Genomic DNA, 16,305 nt, shown 5'->3' with positions numbered 1-16,305 from the left:
TGGCTTCAACCTCTTATTGTGTGCAACTAAGAGTTCACAAAACTCCAGTTATGAAGTATAATTCATTTTAAACTTAAGCAATTCACTTGTGTTTAAATACTGACTATATAATTCTGTATATGTGTTGTGGTAATGTATAAGCAAACACTTGCATATAAAGTAATAGCTATGCATAGATACATAGATATTTATGTTAAAACATGTAAATAATAAAGGGGGAGAAAAGGAGGCTCAGGGGAGATCTTGTTCTCTGCAATGAGAGACATTGCAATCCTGGGACTATGGGACTGCAATCCTAAACCAGTTCCTTACCTTTGCAGGGCAGGAGATAAATTTTCTTCAGGTGATGATACTTCACCACTTCATGTTTTAAAGTTACTAGAAATACTGTTTCTTCTGTTTGGCAGGGATATTGCTGCTAGAAATGTGCTGGTATCTACCACTGACTGTGTGAAATTGGGTGACTTTGGTTTATCCCGATACATGGAAGACAGTACTTACTACAAAGGTGAGGTGACCTCTGGATCCCCCTTGCGGGCCACTGAAAACACAATTGCTTCTCACATTGCTGAGGAATTAACCAGATTTCCTTGATTTAACTGGTGCATTTGTATAAAAAGGCAAGTTATTCAACACTTAATTAATGGCAGTAAATTCCTATGTGTGCTTAAGAAGAAGGATCCCAAGGTGTGATTTAAGGTGCAAAATTAGCAAATTCACGTTTAAGTACAGATGAATGCTGAGTTTGTGTTGTCATTGTATGCTGCATGCTTCAGATGCCATTGGACATGGGAGATTCAGTACAAAATCTCCCTTTGAAGCCTGCTTTTGCCCCATTTTGGATGGAATACTGAGCTTTGGTGTCTCCAGCAGCTGAGAGATGTCCTGCAGTGCCTGATAGATGGGAAATGGGAGATGCAGCAGGAAAATAAACTGTACCAAACAGTAGCATTCCAAAGCTGGTGTATATTATTAAACCATGACTACATAAATCTCATCTTTAATATTTTTCTGGTTTGATGTATTTTAAATTATCCATTATCTGTTCTCTTACACTCTGTTGTGTTTCCTCATTTTATTTGTCTCACTTTGCTGAGCTACATTTTATCTTTTTAATTGCTGAGAGGGGAAATAATTTTGACATGATCATTTCTTGGTGTGTTTTGGGATTTCTTATTGGGGTCTTTAAGGCAGATTTGGGGGGGATTATTATTATTATTATTATTATTATTATTATTATTATTATTATTATTGGTTTTGTTGGTTCATTTTCCATTTAATGTAAAGCCAAACAGCTTATATATAGATATTTGACGTACTTCACTGGAGATTGGTTTTGCCTATGAATTATTCACTGGGAACAGAATATTTTTGAGCTCTGTAGTGGGGATAACAGCCTCCTCTCTCTTGCCTTCCCTGTAGCTTCCAAAGGAAAACTGCCCATCAAATGGATGGCTCCAGAGTCCATCAATTTCCGACGGTTTACCTCAGCTAGCGATGTGTGGATGTTTGGTAAGTGACAGCCAAGTGAGGAGGGTTTTTTGTGTCCTCTTGGACAAGTCAAGTGTTGATTTTGACTGCTATAAATGATTAATTTCCAAATATTTGTCACAGTTTTTACTGTGCATTCTGAAAATCCAGTTTCTTCCAGCGTGTTTTCCACCTTTGTATTTTTCTTTCCTTTTCCTGCTCAATAAGCCTGAATTTTCATGGGCCTTTTTACCTCTAGTAAGAAGCTGACAGAAATGAAGGTGCAAGGAAATTAGTTCATAGTTATGACAGAGATTATTTTTGTCTCTTGGTTTTAGTTTGGGTTTTTTATGCTATACAATTATTATTTGCTTTTTCTCTGTTATATTTTGACTTTTTCTTTATGTTGATATACATTTCCTTGCTTAATGTGCAATCATCCTATGAGATACCCAATTTCCAGATCCTTAATTCTAGATTCCCACTTAACTTGTCTTTTATAGCTGCTGGCCTCCTACAAAATACAACCAGAAGCTCATTAAATATAAGGGTAAATGGACATATCCTGAAACCTCGGTCTTTTTTCCCAAATATACAGCATTTTTTATGAATCTGATGTCCTGTGCTCCAACTGGTGCTGACTGCTTGCCTATACAGACAGAACACAAACTGTGTTAGGGAACAAAAGTGATGAGACTTGAAATAAGAACAGGACAGTCAAGTAAGAGTTCATCTTCTTTACAATTTAAAATTTGAATGTTTTTAAATGAAGGGTTTATAATAGTTTGAAGAAAACTCTAGTACTGTCAGAGTTAGAAAAATGAAGCCTATGGAACATTTTGGCCAATTCTAAAGTGACAGACCACATTCTTCTAATGCAGTTTCAATAGAAACTGGTTTATTACAATTTTCAGCACAAAAAAATGTGGATCAATGCCAACCCTAAAAACCCTCAAAGTGAAAATGCACTCTACATGTTGGAACAAGCCAGTTGGAAGAAGGAGTCAGAGGGAAAAGCAAACACATTCTACCTCATGAGAGAGGAGATTTGAATATGAGCAAGCAGTGGTTTAGGTCAGGTAAAAGACTCTGTGAGACAGCTGTGGGTCACTCTGTCTCATCAGTAGGTGAGGCTGGTGCTGTGTCTGTGATCCTGCTGCAGTCACTCCTCTGCTGCCAGTAAGTCCAAACCAAGTCCCTGGTTATACATTTTGGAAGAAATTGCATTATTAGTACAAAACTGGGGTTTCTTTCTCTGTTGACAGCTCTCATTGTTTGCTCAGAGTGAAGAAGATGTGGTTTTGTGTGTGTTCCTCAGGTGTGTGTATGTGGGAGATCCTCATGCACGGGGTAAAGCCCTTCCAGGGAGTGAAGAACAATGATGTGATTGGGCGGATCGAGAACGGTGAGCGGCTCCCAATGCCTCCAAACTGCCCTCCCACCCTCTACAGCCTTATGACCAAGTGCTGGGCCTACGACCCCAGCAGGAGACCCAGGTTTACTGAACTTAAAGCACAACTCAGGTAGGGTTTGACTTCTGAGAGGTCATTTCCTTTGTTCAGAAATATTTCTTTTTGCTTAATCTTCTGTTACAGTGTTTTGGTTCTGTGGAAAACACGAGGCATGGTGTTAGGAGTTTTTATCTTCAAATGGCCAGGTTGTTGCTGGTGTTTGGGAAAACTGGTCTTTATCTGGTAGAGAAAATGAGATTAGGCAGTAAATTCAAATAACTGGAAATATGAATCACCTCCTTTCTCTCCCAAGAAAAACTCCACGTTTTACTAGCATTTTGTTTATAATTTTAGCTGCAGTCCTTAGGAAAGGAGGTTAAAAGAATTTAGAGTGATTATCTAAACAAACATTCTGTGGGCTTTTGGGGTAGAGATGTATCTTAAATAAATGAAGCATCAGGTGAATGCTGTTGGAATTTACTTTCATGACATGTAGCACAGTAGTTGCACAGTCATAACTCTCACAGGGCAATTGCAGAACCTGCAGTAAATGCAGCATCATAGACAGAAATTCCTCTGCCTTTTGTAAACGAGGATATAAACTACTTTTATGTTTATCTTGAAATGAGTATGAGCACACACCTTGCAGACCAGTCTAAATTCACACCTTAGTTTATTCTGCAGTAATATATTCCAGTATCCCTATCACCATTTCACCAGCCCCAAAGTGGGAGGGATATTTAAGCTTTGAAACTTCACTGAGATAATGTGCAAGCACATTTGATATTTGTGACCAAATTGGGTCACAAAAGTTGTGACTTGGATTTCATTACTGCTCAAGATTTATTTTGTGTAAGTCAGTACAAGCTTTGAGTAACACTTGGGTTTTGCTCACTGACAATCCACACTGGGAATTCTTGTAATTCATTGTTGAGTTCTTTGGTTTTACTTCAAGTTTTGTTTCAAAGTTGTGCTTTGTGGCATGTTTTATTTTCATAGTATTACGTTTTTGCTGTCACTGAATGTTCATGGTTTAAGATAATTCACTGGTGGTTAAAATGAGAGACAATTTCAATGTAATTATGATGCTATCTCAGAGCTGCTGTATGGACAACTGGAAGACCTTGAAGTTTTTTCCTATTTCTTAAAATTTCATACAGTTCCACCATCTGTTACTCTGGGAATTCCTGTGTAGACTAATAATTTGTAGAACTAAGGAACGACTTGACCCTTCTCACAGAAAACTTCTCATCCTGTTCACTGTGTGGAGTTAACACAAAGGGAGGAATGTCAGGGCTGGGTAGGGATTGCAAGAAAAAAGATGTGACACAGTTGTGTGATTTGGGTAATAGGTGGAAATTGGCAATTCACTTGCTTTTTGTCTCTTTTTGGTTCTGAAAGTACAGGATGATTTATAATTTGCAGCCAGGTTGTACTGTTAACTTAAAGCTGGTTGGCACAGATGAGAATGAAGCCCTTAAACAAGTGACTGGAAGATGGCTGTGGTGTGTAAGCCCAAGCAGGGAGAGTATCTCACCAGGAAGGAAAGAGGATGAGTTAATCCAGAGTGTGCCCAAGAGCCTGGCTCTCCTCAGAACCACCACTCAGGGTATGCAGCAAGGCAGGGTCTAGTTGGTTACACATCAAAATGTTTCCCAGTGTGCTTGGGCGAGCTCTGGAACAGGTCACCCAGAAAGACTCTGGAATTTCCATGCTGGCACACGTTCAGATTTTGACTGGAAAAGGCTCAGAGCACCTGGCCCTTGCTGTGCAGGGAGCTCAGCTTCACCAGGAGATCAGACTTGAGACCTCCAGGCACCCCTTCCATCTCATTCTGCATGAAAAGTGCACCCAGTGTGGAGGAGTGTTTGCTCCTCTGGTCATGCTGGGAGATTTGAAGTATTGTTTACAGGGCAACCTCTCTCTTGGGGTCACTGCAACCCTAAAATCCAGTTTTCATTCTGTTCCCACCAAAACAGGGAACTTTCTGCCACACCAAACTGGTGACCTTTATCTCCCAAATTTAGGATGCATGGTTGTGCTCGGGGCTGCTTTGGGCTGCTCCAGACAGAGCCAGCCTCTCACTGGAAAAGTTGCCAATTCCCTGATGATGAGGCAGTTTCAGGCAGCTAGGGAGGATTGGGTTTCAGAACTCAAATTCCCATGAACTTGCAAAAACAAGCTATTTCCCTGGTGGCCTTTCCCTGTGGTGTTGCTGCTGCTCGTTCTGGATGCTGTCCAGAGCAGTCTCTTCAAGCTGAGAGCAGACTGGATGCTTGCTTGGAGCCAGATACAGCACTGCAGCATTCATTCCTCTCTGGTTTAATGAAAAAAAAAAAAAAACTCCATGGCTTTGGGAAAAATCTTCTGCATCTGGAATAGCATTGATGGGAGCATAAGCATTTCATGTGCTCTCTGTTATTTGGTGCTTTTCCCGTTTCATAGTAACAGCTGCTTTACCCAAATTTACAGCTGATTGTGCAAGGCAAAGGTGCTGATTTCTGCACAATTTATGCACTGTTATTTGTTGCTCCATATGAATTTAAGTACTGTTATTAGGGTAGTAATTTTATAGCATTTGATCTGTCTGAAGTGGATGTGGTTGAGTCAGTCTTCCCAGCAGACACAGAAACAAATGGGTGGATTGTGGATTTCCAAATGTAATTTATCCTCGCATTCCAAGTCCCTTTTTCATGTGGTGGAGAAGGGTTAAAAGTCAGATTAGGTCAGGGCAGTGAGGTGCTACCCTGCTACTCCTGCAATTCTGTCTTGGTCAGAATTAGAATATAGGATTTTTTTAAATTGAGAAGTGTGTGTTGCCTTGCTGGTTTTGTGTAGAAGAGATTTTTTTGTCTTGCAGTACATGGTAAATAATATAAAAGGATTTTAAGTTTAAACTTTCAAATTAATGTCATTTCATGACATTTTTCATTGTGTCTTGGAACGAATTTTGTTTAAAGTACCTTTCATGAACCCGCTCTGCTACGAATAGCAAAACAAGGAGCAGTTGTGTCATTGCAGAGGTGGGAGTGTCACTGTGGCTCTTTGTTGGTCACAGGTTTTACAGAATGCTTTGCCCCACTGGCAGCCTGGGGCTGCAGATCACATTGAAACAGCTCTAAAAAGAATGGGGGGGTGGGGAAAGAGACAGATACTATACTTGTAAAGTCTGGTTTTATGACAATAGTGAGGTAATTAACTGATGAGAGCTGGACTTGAGCCTTTTTGTCACTGCATTTGATGTAGATCCTGAAACTTTCCTTGTAAATGAAAATTGGTATGGGTGAGGGCAGTTTGAGTCTTCTTTTATGGCATTCTGACAAAAAAAAGACTGTAACACATACTTCAAATACATGATGGAGGCTGCAAAATGCTTTGCTATTCTTCTGTTCTTTGCCTGTGACCATTAAGAATAGTCCATAATCCATATAAAAATGCTTTCATTTTAGAACAGTATGTGCAAGTATGTTCCCCTGCATCCAACTTCGTATTTCTGGTGGCAGAGGGAAAGAAAGAAGCTGCTTTTTGGGTGTCAGCACTTAATGTAGGTTCCCACACCGCTGTAGCAGGAGACACTGGTGCTGCTGTGCCTTATGGAATATGAGGTTGGAGTTTAGTATTTTAAATGTTCCTACACTGAAGGTCCCCATAAATGTTTCTTTTTTGCTGTTACAGGCCAATTTCAGTAAAAAAGTTCTTTGTAAATAAAGTAAGTTTATCAATTATGCAAACTTTTAATAGTTGAGATTTTTCTTCAGCCTTCACCTTGCCGAGAAGTTGAGTTCAATTTGTCTGTGCTACCTCAAGGTTTGCTAGGGATAGAATTCTCTGCTTGCTCCTTTTTGCTGCTAAAAATATGTGCAGTTTGGGAAAATATGCCTAGATCTGACTTCTCCTGACCTTCTGCAAATTCTAATAAACTGTTCAGAGAACTTGAGCAGCTGCACTGAGGAAACGTCAAAAATATCTCTTGGCACACTCTCACTTCATCCACAGACCGGTCTTCCCTTTGTGAAAACAAAGACCTTTCTGTGAGTCATTTCTATTCCTTGTGGTTTTTTAGAGTAGTGCTTCTCTGAGGCATTTCTATTTTATATTCTTGTCAGCAGAATCAAGGGCATCCAAGTACAGATGCTGCTGCAGCCCATCAGCCTCTGGCCAGGCTGCCCTGGGCTGCTGGGAAAGAACCTTCTGATGGCACGGGCAGTGGGAGAGCAGGGAGGATGAACTGCAGTTGTAAGGCAAAAAGCTGAGCCTGTGTTAAGAAAAAGAAGTAATTTCAAAAAAAAAATTGTCATTTCTGGTGGTACAAGCTGATGGTGTTGCACACTGGGGCACCACAGATAATGGCTTTGATAGCAAAGCAGAGAGAGGTATTCATTCCTTTTTATGGAAAACCAGGACTGTGCTGTGACAAATTCCACACATGGCCCCAAATTGTCAATAAGCCATCTCTAAATTTAGCCAGCTACTACCAGCCAACTCTATTCTATTCTTTTGCTCAGATTAGGGTAGCTGCTGTATCAACAGCTTGGTTAAAAATCTACATTTTATGCATTTCTCATTCAATTTTTTTTTTGGTCCTGTTTTGTTGTGGGGTTTTTTAATCTTGAGGTCTTGTCTTGAAAGATGATAGTGGCTGCATGTTGGCTGCTTTCTCATGCTGCATAAAAACACAGGATACCTGAAGTGTGAGACAGCTTTAAAGCAGGGCTTTTGTGCCAGTTCTTCATGAGTTCAAGCAGGAAATCTTGCATTTTCCTTATTCTGAAGGAAGAGAGAGGTAAAATAGAAGGATTCTCTCTTCATTCCCTCTGTTGGGCTGTAACTGTGTTTCCATGGTAGTTCTAGCAGGGTGACTTTTGTAAATAACTTGTCTCATTTTGCTTTTGTTCCACATTCTTGTGTTGCTTCAGCAATGATGGATTGAAATTGCAGCAATAGTTATAAACTTGATTTAGCTGCAGTGAGACGAGATGACTTCTCTGCTTTTTAGAAGTGGCATCGTTTGGGGTTTTTTTGGCTGAGTAAGGAAAAGCAAAGTTCTTGTCTCCAGCAGGAATTTATTCTTGAAATAAGCAGTGAAGTTCCACGATGAGAATAGATTGCTGGAGTTGATCTCATCCGCTGAATGAGTAATTCTGGGTGGTTGTTTAGCAGACTGAACAGGAGATTATAAACTCAGAACTAAACTCTGTTTCTGGAAACTCCTGAGTGATAAAGAAGCTGGAGTAGCTCCTCCACAGGATTGTCTTTACCCTGGGGACAGTGATATGGAAATAATCTGCCCTGCTCACATCTCCAGACTGTCCGCGTAGCGTGCGGCTCAAAGGAATTGGCAGCTCCCTCTTTCAAAGCTTCTCTCTGAGTCTTTTTCAAATGGCAAATATCCAACATTAATAAGCCACATAGCAGAGCTGGGAGGAGGCTGGCTGTGGGGGCAGCAGGAGCACGTTCAGCTTCAAACAGGCTTTTTAATAGTCAGAACAGTGGTAAGTAGCAAACTGGTTTTACTACTGTCTTGTACTTTGTGAAAATGTAGCCTTTTGACCTGAATGCTTGAAGCTGAGTGAATACTGTCAGATCTTTCTGTTTTGCTAAATTGCTTTGCTGGATGTGCTCCTGGTTAGGCTAAAATGTAAGAGCTGAAGAAGTATTTTTGACTGCTTTTTTTTAAAAAGGAAAAAAAAAATTCCAGTGATCTGAAGCTCTTGAGTTTCAGTAAAGAACATTTTCAGCTTGTTTTGAACCTTTGCAGCAGTTCAGTAGAATATTTTCTTCTGAAGATTAAGCTTTCATGCAAGTAAGTGCTTGATTGATTGTCTTTGAGGACTTCTCTGTATAATTGCACATAAAAAGAACTATTATGGAAAAAAAATTGTATGTGAGATCAACCACAGCTTTCTGAAAATTTGATGCTGTTTTCATTGTTAAAAACACCCTGCTAATCCTACAGAAATATTTCTTCCTGATACTGGTTTTCAGACCCAAAACCAGTGTAAGTAAAATAAGTTTGGCTTTCAGTAATTTTATAGCATTTCAAGTTACTACTGTTTATTAGTCTGAAAAATGCAGGAGCTGTGGGGAGAGGTTTGTTAGTCACTGAAACTGGAGTTTTGCTTGATTGCAATATATTTTTCTTAGTACAATACTGGAGGAAGAGAAGCTGCAGCAAGAAGAACGAATGAGAATGGAATCCAGGCGACAAGTTACGGTGTCCTGGGACTCAGGAGGATCAGATGAAGCTCCTCCCAAGGTAGCTAAGACTGCAAATTACGTGTGTTTAACAAAAAACAAACATAAACTTTCTTTTTATTCCGTTTATTTCTTCAAAGCCTGCCCTGCTGGGTTGGTTCAAACCACGGCATTTTGGCGAGTTCTGTCCCCATCTGGGAATCTTTGCCTGAAATGACCCAGCTGTGCTTGAACTGTGTTTAGAACTGATCTGTGCTGTGATACTGCTTTAAAGATTTTCTGTTTCTCCTTGAAATTGTAAAAGACACCCATAGCTGCCACGAAACTGTCTCCTGGCTTTTCCTTTTCCTTCTTGCTTGTAGCACTCCTGTAAATTGTTGGCTAATGAGCTCTCAGGCCAGCATGAAGTTTATTTATAACACATTAGTGACAGGACAGAAGCCAGCTAATTGCATTTTCCTTCTTCTGGACAGAAAATTAGGGGTTTGTTTCCAAGGAACATACGTGGTTTAGTTTCCACTTCATTTTCATTTCTGTCCTGTTTGGATGTCACTGATGGGTTCTGCAGCTGTGGGAGTCCAACCTCACCAGTTCCCTCTCAGTCTGCTTCCCCTCAGAATTATTTTTGCAAGTTGTTACTTGAAAGTTCGAGCCTGTATTTTGAAGAATTTAATTTTTGTGCAGTCACCACTGTATTGTCTGTGTCCTGATAGCTTGTGGTGAATTCCTGGAGCTCCCAGGTTCTGGAGCTGATGATAATTCCGGGAGTACTCTGTGGCACCTTGTGCTGCACACATTCCCCAGCACTCAGAGAAAGGCAGCTTTTTCTTTTTGGTTGGTTTTGGTTTGAGGGAAGAGGGAGGGTTTGTGTGTGTTTGGGGATTTTGGAGTGTTTTTCTCTCCATTTCCAGGTTGTTGCCTGATAGATCAGATTTCTGAGCTTAGTTCTGCATTTTGATGCCTTGATGGCAAGCAGGAAATGAGGGCAGTGGAATAGCTGCTTTCATTTCAGAGTTAGAAGCAGCAAATAATCCATCAACCTGTTTAGTCATCTGAGATGAATTAGCAGGATTTGGTGTTTATCTAAACAGACAATATTCCAAGTTACAGAAGCAGATAAACTGCATAAATTGGACCAGTATAATGCTTAATTTGAAATGAGCACCTTTGTGTGTGATGTATGAACTGAAACACTTGACCAAAGGTGTGTTAAAAATGCAGTTAATTCTTCCACTGGAGAGAATCTGTTTTAAGGGGAGTTGCTATGTCCTTGTAGAAATACACTGTATTTCTGATGCTGTTGTTGGTTAGGGTTTTTTTTAGGTTTTAAATGTCTCTTTAATTATTATCTAATTTTCTAATGTGACAACTGATTTTTTTTTATTCTTCTGCTGATTCATTGTAAGCATTACAGATTGTTGCAGGTCTTAAAAGTCCTGCACATCCTCAAACAATTACCAAGTCTCACAATCCATACTAGGAAGTCACTTGTATCTCACAGTGATATTTCTGTTAGAACACTAAGACAGAAAACAGCCTAGTCCAGAATGAGAATGAATTTTTTCATCAAGCAGTGATAAATTCTACAGTCTCCAATAAATGTGGTTGCCTTTAACAGCCAGAAGGACTGAGAGAGTCCTTTGCAGAATGATGAAGTTTAGGGGTTTTCCCCCCTCTTTGGTCAATTTTTCTCCTCCTGAAATACCCAGCAATGCTGTTCCTTATTCAAAAAGAAGCCCTCAACTATACCTTTGGAGATTCAGAAAATGATCAAAAGCACTTTCCATGTTGAGGTAATTAGTTACACAGAAGTTAATCATCAGAACTAACTTTATACCTCAGAATACCACATGGAAATAGCCATGCAAATAAATCCATTTGGTTTGTGTTAGTCTTACTGAAGCAAAATAATTTATTTTTGAGAACAGTCACAAAAGCAACAAATTAACAGCAAAAATTGGAAACAAGGCTGTATTGCACCTGGAAATTTGATTTAAGACTTAGGTTTTTATATGATGTTCTCTCTAGGGTTGAACAGAACAGAGCAGGTCACTGAGTGCAAGCAATTAAATTAATACAAAGAATTCACAGAGCAAGAATTATTTATTGACATACTGAGCAAACAATTCCGCTGCATCCATTGCCAAGGAAAAATGGGGGAAAACTTAATTTTAGTTGTTTAAAAAAAGTGTTTGTCATTACAGAAAATCTGTTTCGGAGTTTTTTTGAAATTTGCCAACCCTGCAAATGTTTGTCTCACTGAAGCATAATTTTCTGGGTGTAATTGTGTGTGTTTAATGATTCTAAAAATTCCTTTTTCTTTCCAGCCCAGTAGACCTGGTTACCCCAGCCCCAGATCCAGTGAAGGGTTTTATCCAAGCCCACAGCATATGGTACAGCCAAATCATTACCAGGTATTACATTTAATACCATGCATGTTTTGTTTTTTTTTTTTTTCAAATGTGGGTTCTCTATCCTAGATGCAGCTGGTGGGATTGATGCACTTCTTACATGGTTTATTTTAATTCACTTCTGTTCAGTGAGGGTTTTTTTTTACATAGGGGAAAAAAAGCCTGGTAGGTTTACTCCAGAGGGCAAATATTTCCACATCTGATGTGGTGCTCATGTTCCTGAAACTGCAGTGAAACACATCAGACATTTCCATATTTATTGAGGGAATTTGGTGTTTATGTTGACATTTGTGCTGAGCTGTGAAATCACTTGCTTTATAAAATGGCATTAACTGGGGGCCTTTCCTTGAGGTCATTGGTATTTTATGTTCTGTGTCCTTATAGCTGCTGCCTTTAGCTCTACCATGTTGTATACTCACAGGTTTTGCTTTTCTTCCTAAAACTGCTGAAGAAATTCAGAAGAAAATGTTGTCTTTAAAGGACTTTGAGCAATTTTAGGTTTGTTCAAGGCTACAGACATATTACAGCTGTCTCAGTCAAGGGTTTTTTTTCCATGAAGAGAGGGAGGTTTTCATTGATTTAATAAGTACTTCAGGCTCATTAAAACTACTTGGATTTTCCTGTGGAGAAGTTCCCAGGCCACTCAGCTCAGCACCCTAATTACATGCTGCCACTCAAGCCTTAAGCCTGTAAGATACAGCAGGGGGTACATTTTTATGGGGCTCTGTAGGGTGATGTTTGCAGGCTCCTATTATCTGGAACATGAGCTCTGCATGTGGAGCTCTTACATATGTATCAATAGATTGAGTTTTGTCCTCAGAGGATTTTGATCTCCTTGACTGCAGAGGTTAGAGCATGCTCTGATGCTGCTGGTTTGATAGACACCATGAAATACTTATCCTCAGAAGTTGTATTTCTGTACTGTTGCAGTTTTTCTAAAATAGTTATGTTATGATGGGCATCCTCAAACACGTAAAACAGAGGTGTTATATTTTGGCTCAGCTTCCTTCTTCTGATGTTGCTTCCCCTTCTTCCTCTCAGCACTTGCATTAATTGAGTCATTTCTGTGCTCTCGTGTTTGTTGTCTTGGAGGGGATGTTTTCATTATGGGGAAGCACAGGTCTTACTAATATCTCTGTTTTTCTGTTTGTTTTTGCCCCTGTGGGGTTTTTTGCCCCCTAAAGGTGTCTGGCTACCCTGGTTCTCATGGGATACCAGCCATGGCAGGCAGCATTTATCCTGGGCAGGCTTCTCTCCTGGATCAAGCAGATTCCTGGAACCATCGGCCTCAGGAAATATCAGTGTGGCAACCAAACATGGAGGTATGAGATCTGACACATCTGTTACTGTGTTCTGTACAGTTCAATGCACTTTTTATTATTATAAATTGAATTACTTCTATTATTTAGGTAGATCTCTTACAGGAGAACTGAGTTTTTTTGGTGCTTTAAAATTACCTCACTGCAGTGGACTGGGAGTCCACTGAAATTGTTTTTTAAACAAATCCTTCTATGTGAGGCTGGGCATGAAGTGTCACTTCACATGAATTCTTGATGAAGTTGTTACTGCTTATCTGAGTGATAGCAAATATTTGGTGTTTGTTAAGAGAAGGCTTTACTGGAACTTACTGCTGTTCACAGAGATGGGAACACTCACGTAAAAAAACCTCTTGGGAGATACCAGCACAGCTGAAGGATTGAGGCTTCTTTGTGACTTACCCAGAAGAGAAAATGAAATGGTCTGAAAGACTGTTCCTGGGCTGAATTCCTTCTGGGTGCTCTCCAGCCTGTCATAATTGCACTGAGCTGCTGAGGAACATCAAATTAATTCCCCCTTTAGCCTTCTGTCTTTTTTTCTGTTCTCCACTGTTGTACACATTTTTATTCCATTTTTTCCTCCCACAAAGATTCCGTTTCTGCAGCTTCTGTCTTAATTTTTTTTTCTTCTCTAATGAGCTGTTTTCCCTGTGTTCCTGATAAAAATTTAAGTGGTCTCTGAAATACAGGGAACTTTGTTATTAAATGTCCCTTGGCTTTTTTAAAAATACTAATTTATACATTATTTCATAATGATTTCCAGGCAGCATTGAGGTATGGTATGTGGAGTATTTGTAAGCTTAAGACAGGCATAAATATTTGGTCAAAAAAACATTTTAAATCGTTTTTGTGACATGTTTTGTAAGCTTAAGGCAGCCATAAATATTTGGTCAAAAATTAATTTAAAATGTTCTTGTTCTTTAAAATGCTTTGCCACTGTTGGCTAACACTGAACACTATATTTGTTTTGATTTAAAAAAATGTATCTTTTAGCTTTTAACAACTGGATGGTTACATTATTGCTCAAGACCAAGAAAACAAAATTGATAAGTCTGGTTCTCTTGTGTAGCTTAAATGAAGTGCAATACAGGAAGTGACAATGTTGCTGAAAAACAGAACACAATCTTTCAAATCTTTTTTGGTTGCAGTGACTAAGAGCAAGGCAGATAAAAACTTTAAGGTTGGAAGGAGTTTCTTCCACTGCTCTGCTTCCGTTTTGGAGGAGCTGAAGAAACTCTGCTTGACTGCTGCTGAGAATTGACTTCTGAAAAACTTTCCTTTTGTAACCTCTTAAGTTCTTGCACCTGTTCATAGGAATTCTAAATTGTGAGTCTGAGTAAACTTCCTGTGGATTGTAGGATTCAGGCACTTTGGACATCCGGGGGATGAGCCAGGTTCTACCCACACACCTCATGGAGGAGAGGTTGATACGACAGCAGCAGGAGATGGAGGAAGATCAGCGCTGGCTGGAAAAAGAAGAACGATTCCTGGTAATTCTTTGTTTCACAGAGCTTCTTAATTCCTTCTGATTTTTGGTTTTGTATTGCAGCTGGTTAAAACTGATCGCTTCTGTGAAATGAGAAAATGTACAGGATACAGGACCCCCAAAATGTGGGTTTGGAAACAGGTTTTAAAATAAGTGTTCAGCTAGTGAGAACTGTATTTCAGGTATCTTGAACAGCTGTGGCTTTTGGTGAATCTCATTTTATCCAGTTGAGTGTTTCTGTGGGGGAAGTTGTGGGTATAATTCTATGCCCATCTGGAGGCTGCCTGTTTGTTCTTACACAGAACTCTACCCCTAAAAAAAGATGTAACCACCAGCCATCTAAGGGTCACGACTGTGCTAAGAGTTGTACCCAGTCTTGCTCTGGAGGAATAATGGCACATGTTAGTGGGAAGAAATAATATAAGAGAGAGCTCTGTGAGGAGGGAGAAGCTCTGAACCTCACCATGAGCAGGAAGAAGAAATCATTGGTAATTGGATGTTCTGATGCTGTTTCTCTGCAATTCAACAGAGAATTGTTGTCAGTGCCACTGGTGGTTTTTTTTTTTGTTTTTGTTTTGTTTTTTTTTGGTGGTTTTTTTTTTTTTTGTTTGGTTTGTTTTTTTGGGGTTTTTTTTTTTTTTTTTTTTTTTTGGTTTTTTTTTGTTTTGCTTCAGCTCTGGCTTCTCACTTGTCAAAATTCAGGTTGAGTGTTAAATTTCTCCTGCTTGAGGCTGATAGCTACAGATGGAGTAGAAGGTGGGAGTAGAATGTTACCAGGAGCCTGTGGCTGCCTGAGCCTCATGGGACAGGGGATAATTTACAGTGCTGTATGTGGGTTGTGACAGACTGTCCTGTGCTTGACCTTAGGCATATTTCAAGGAATGTTTCAGTTTGGAAGTCTCCTGTGTTGGAGCTACTGGTAGATGCCCCCATGTCCAGGACATGTTCTAGCTGAGATCTACGCTGTGCCTGAGCTAAGAAGTGACTTTTGATTAATGGGTGTTAAAACTGGTTTCCTTCTAAGTCCCCTTGGGAATTTGCAGTTTCCCATTGGGATGACAGCAAACAAACCACTGTGCCCTGATTGCTTGGCCTGAAGAGAGGGAGGGGAAAGGAAAATTTCTTCCCTAATTTAGGCATTAGCTTTTCTAGTCTTGTGTGGCACCAGTTGTTTGTGACCTACATAGCCCAGGAGGTCAGACATCCCACTGACAGTTAAAACTTTAAAGATGGTAAAGAACTTTTTGTGGGATCAGCTTTCTGGGAATGGGGCATTGACATTCCAGGTGGTGGTAGTAGGTTGTGTGGGAACTTTCTGCAGAAAACTTTCTGATTTTTTTGTATAGAATAAATGATGATTATTTGTAGTGTAGGATGTTTATCATCCCCCAAATTGTCATAGAGAAGGAACTTGCTGATTTTTCTTTTATCTGTAATACACTCATAGCATCTGTTTGGGAGAGATTTGCTGTGTTTCCATTTTGTGTTAGTTTTGTTGTGAGGAGACACCATCTCTCTTGCATCTAGTCTGTTGAAGAATTAGAATCCATAAGAGACTTAAATTCTTTTTCTTTCCAAGTAAACATTTTGACTGTACAGACTTTGAGGTTCACCCTTGGATGCCTATTACAAATTTATACCCCATGTTAGGAGCTAAATGAGCTGCTGGTAGCCACAGGGTGCCTTTGAGCCCGTAGCAGGAAATGTGTCAGGAGAATAATCACTTTATAGATGGGTGTTTCTTGGAAAAAGGAGCGTGGGTGAGTTTCTAGGTTTAGCCCTGAGGAAGTGAAGATGTGGAAAAGTCATTGTGGGGAGTCACTCTTGGAAGCCTTGCAGGTCTCCTGAAGATATCCACAATTCAGACATGAGAGTCCAAACATGTGAAAAGAAGCCATTTATTGAGGCATTAAGGCCATATAGTGATGTCCAGCATAGAAATAAGCCAGGTATTACACACACATGTTCCTTGGTCT

At 39.7% G+C, this 16,305-nt stretch overlaps 1 protein-coding gene across 13 annotated transcripts in view; it reads left to right on the top strand.

Moving 5' to 3' along the window:
* The window catches only part of PTK2 (protein tyrosine kinase 2), a 189,215-nt gene that overhangs the window by 157,949 nt on the left and 14,961 nt on the right, over positions 1-16,305 (top strand). For 11 of the 13 annotated variants that reach the window (XM_053952284.1, XM_053952551.1, XM_053952463.1 and 8 more), the window contains 7 exons: positions 408-508; positions 1,423-1,512; positions 2,789-2,993; positions 9,066-9,177; positions 11,444-11,530; positions 12,712-12,849; positions 14,202-14,333. In XM_053952284.1, coding sequence (XP_053808259.1) covers positions 408-508; positions 1,423-1,512; positions 2,789-2,993; positions 9,066-9,177; positions 11,444-11,530; positions 12,712-12,849; positions 14,202-14,333 — 865 coding nt within the window. Of the gene's footprint in view, positions 1-407; positions 509-1,422; positions 1,513-2,128; positions 2,192-2,788; positions 2,994-8,490; positions 8,725-9,065; positions 9,178-11,443; positions 11,531-12,711; positions 12,850-14,201; positions 14,334-16,305 lie in introns of those variants that run through there. The other 2 variants (XM_053952352.1, XM_053952388.1) reach the window with 2 other exon arrangements.

Source organism: Vidua chalybeata, chromosome 1 (genome assembly GCF_026979565.1).
Source record: "Vidua chalybeata isolate OUT-0048 chromosome 1, bVidCha1 merged haplotype, whole genome shotgun sequence".
NCBI classification, from domain to species: domain Eukaryota; kingdom Metazoa; phylum Chordata; class Aves; order Passeriformes; family Viduidae; genus Vidua; species Vidua chalybeata.
The sequence above is the reverse complement of the archived record's forward strand: the minus strand, read 5'-3'. Positions and strand labels throughout refer to the sequence as shown.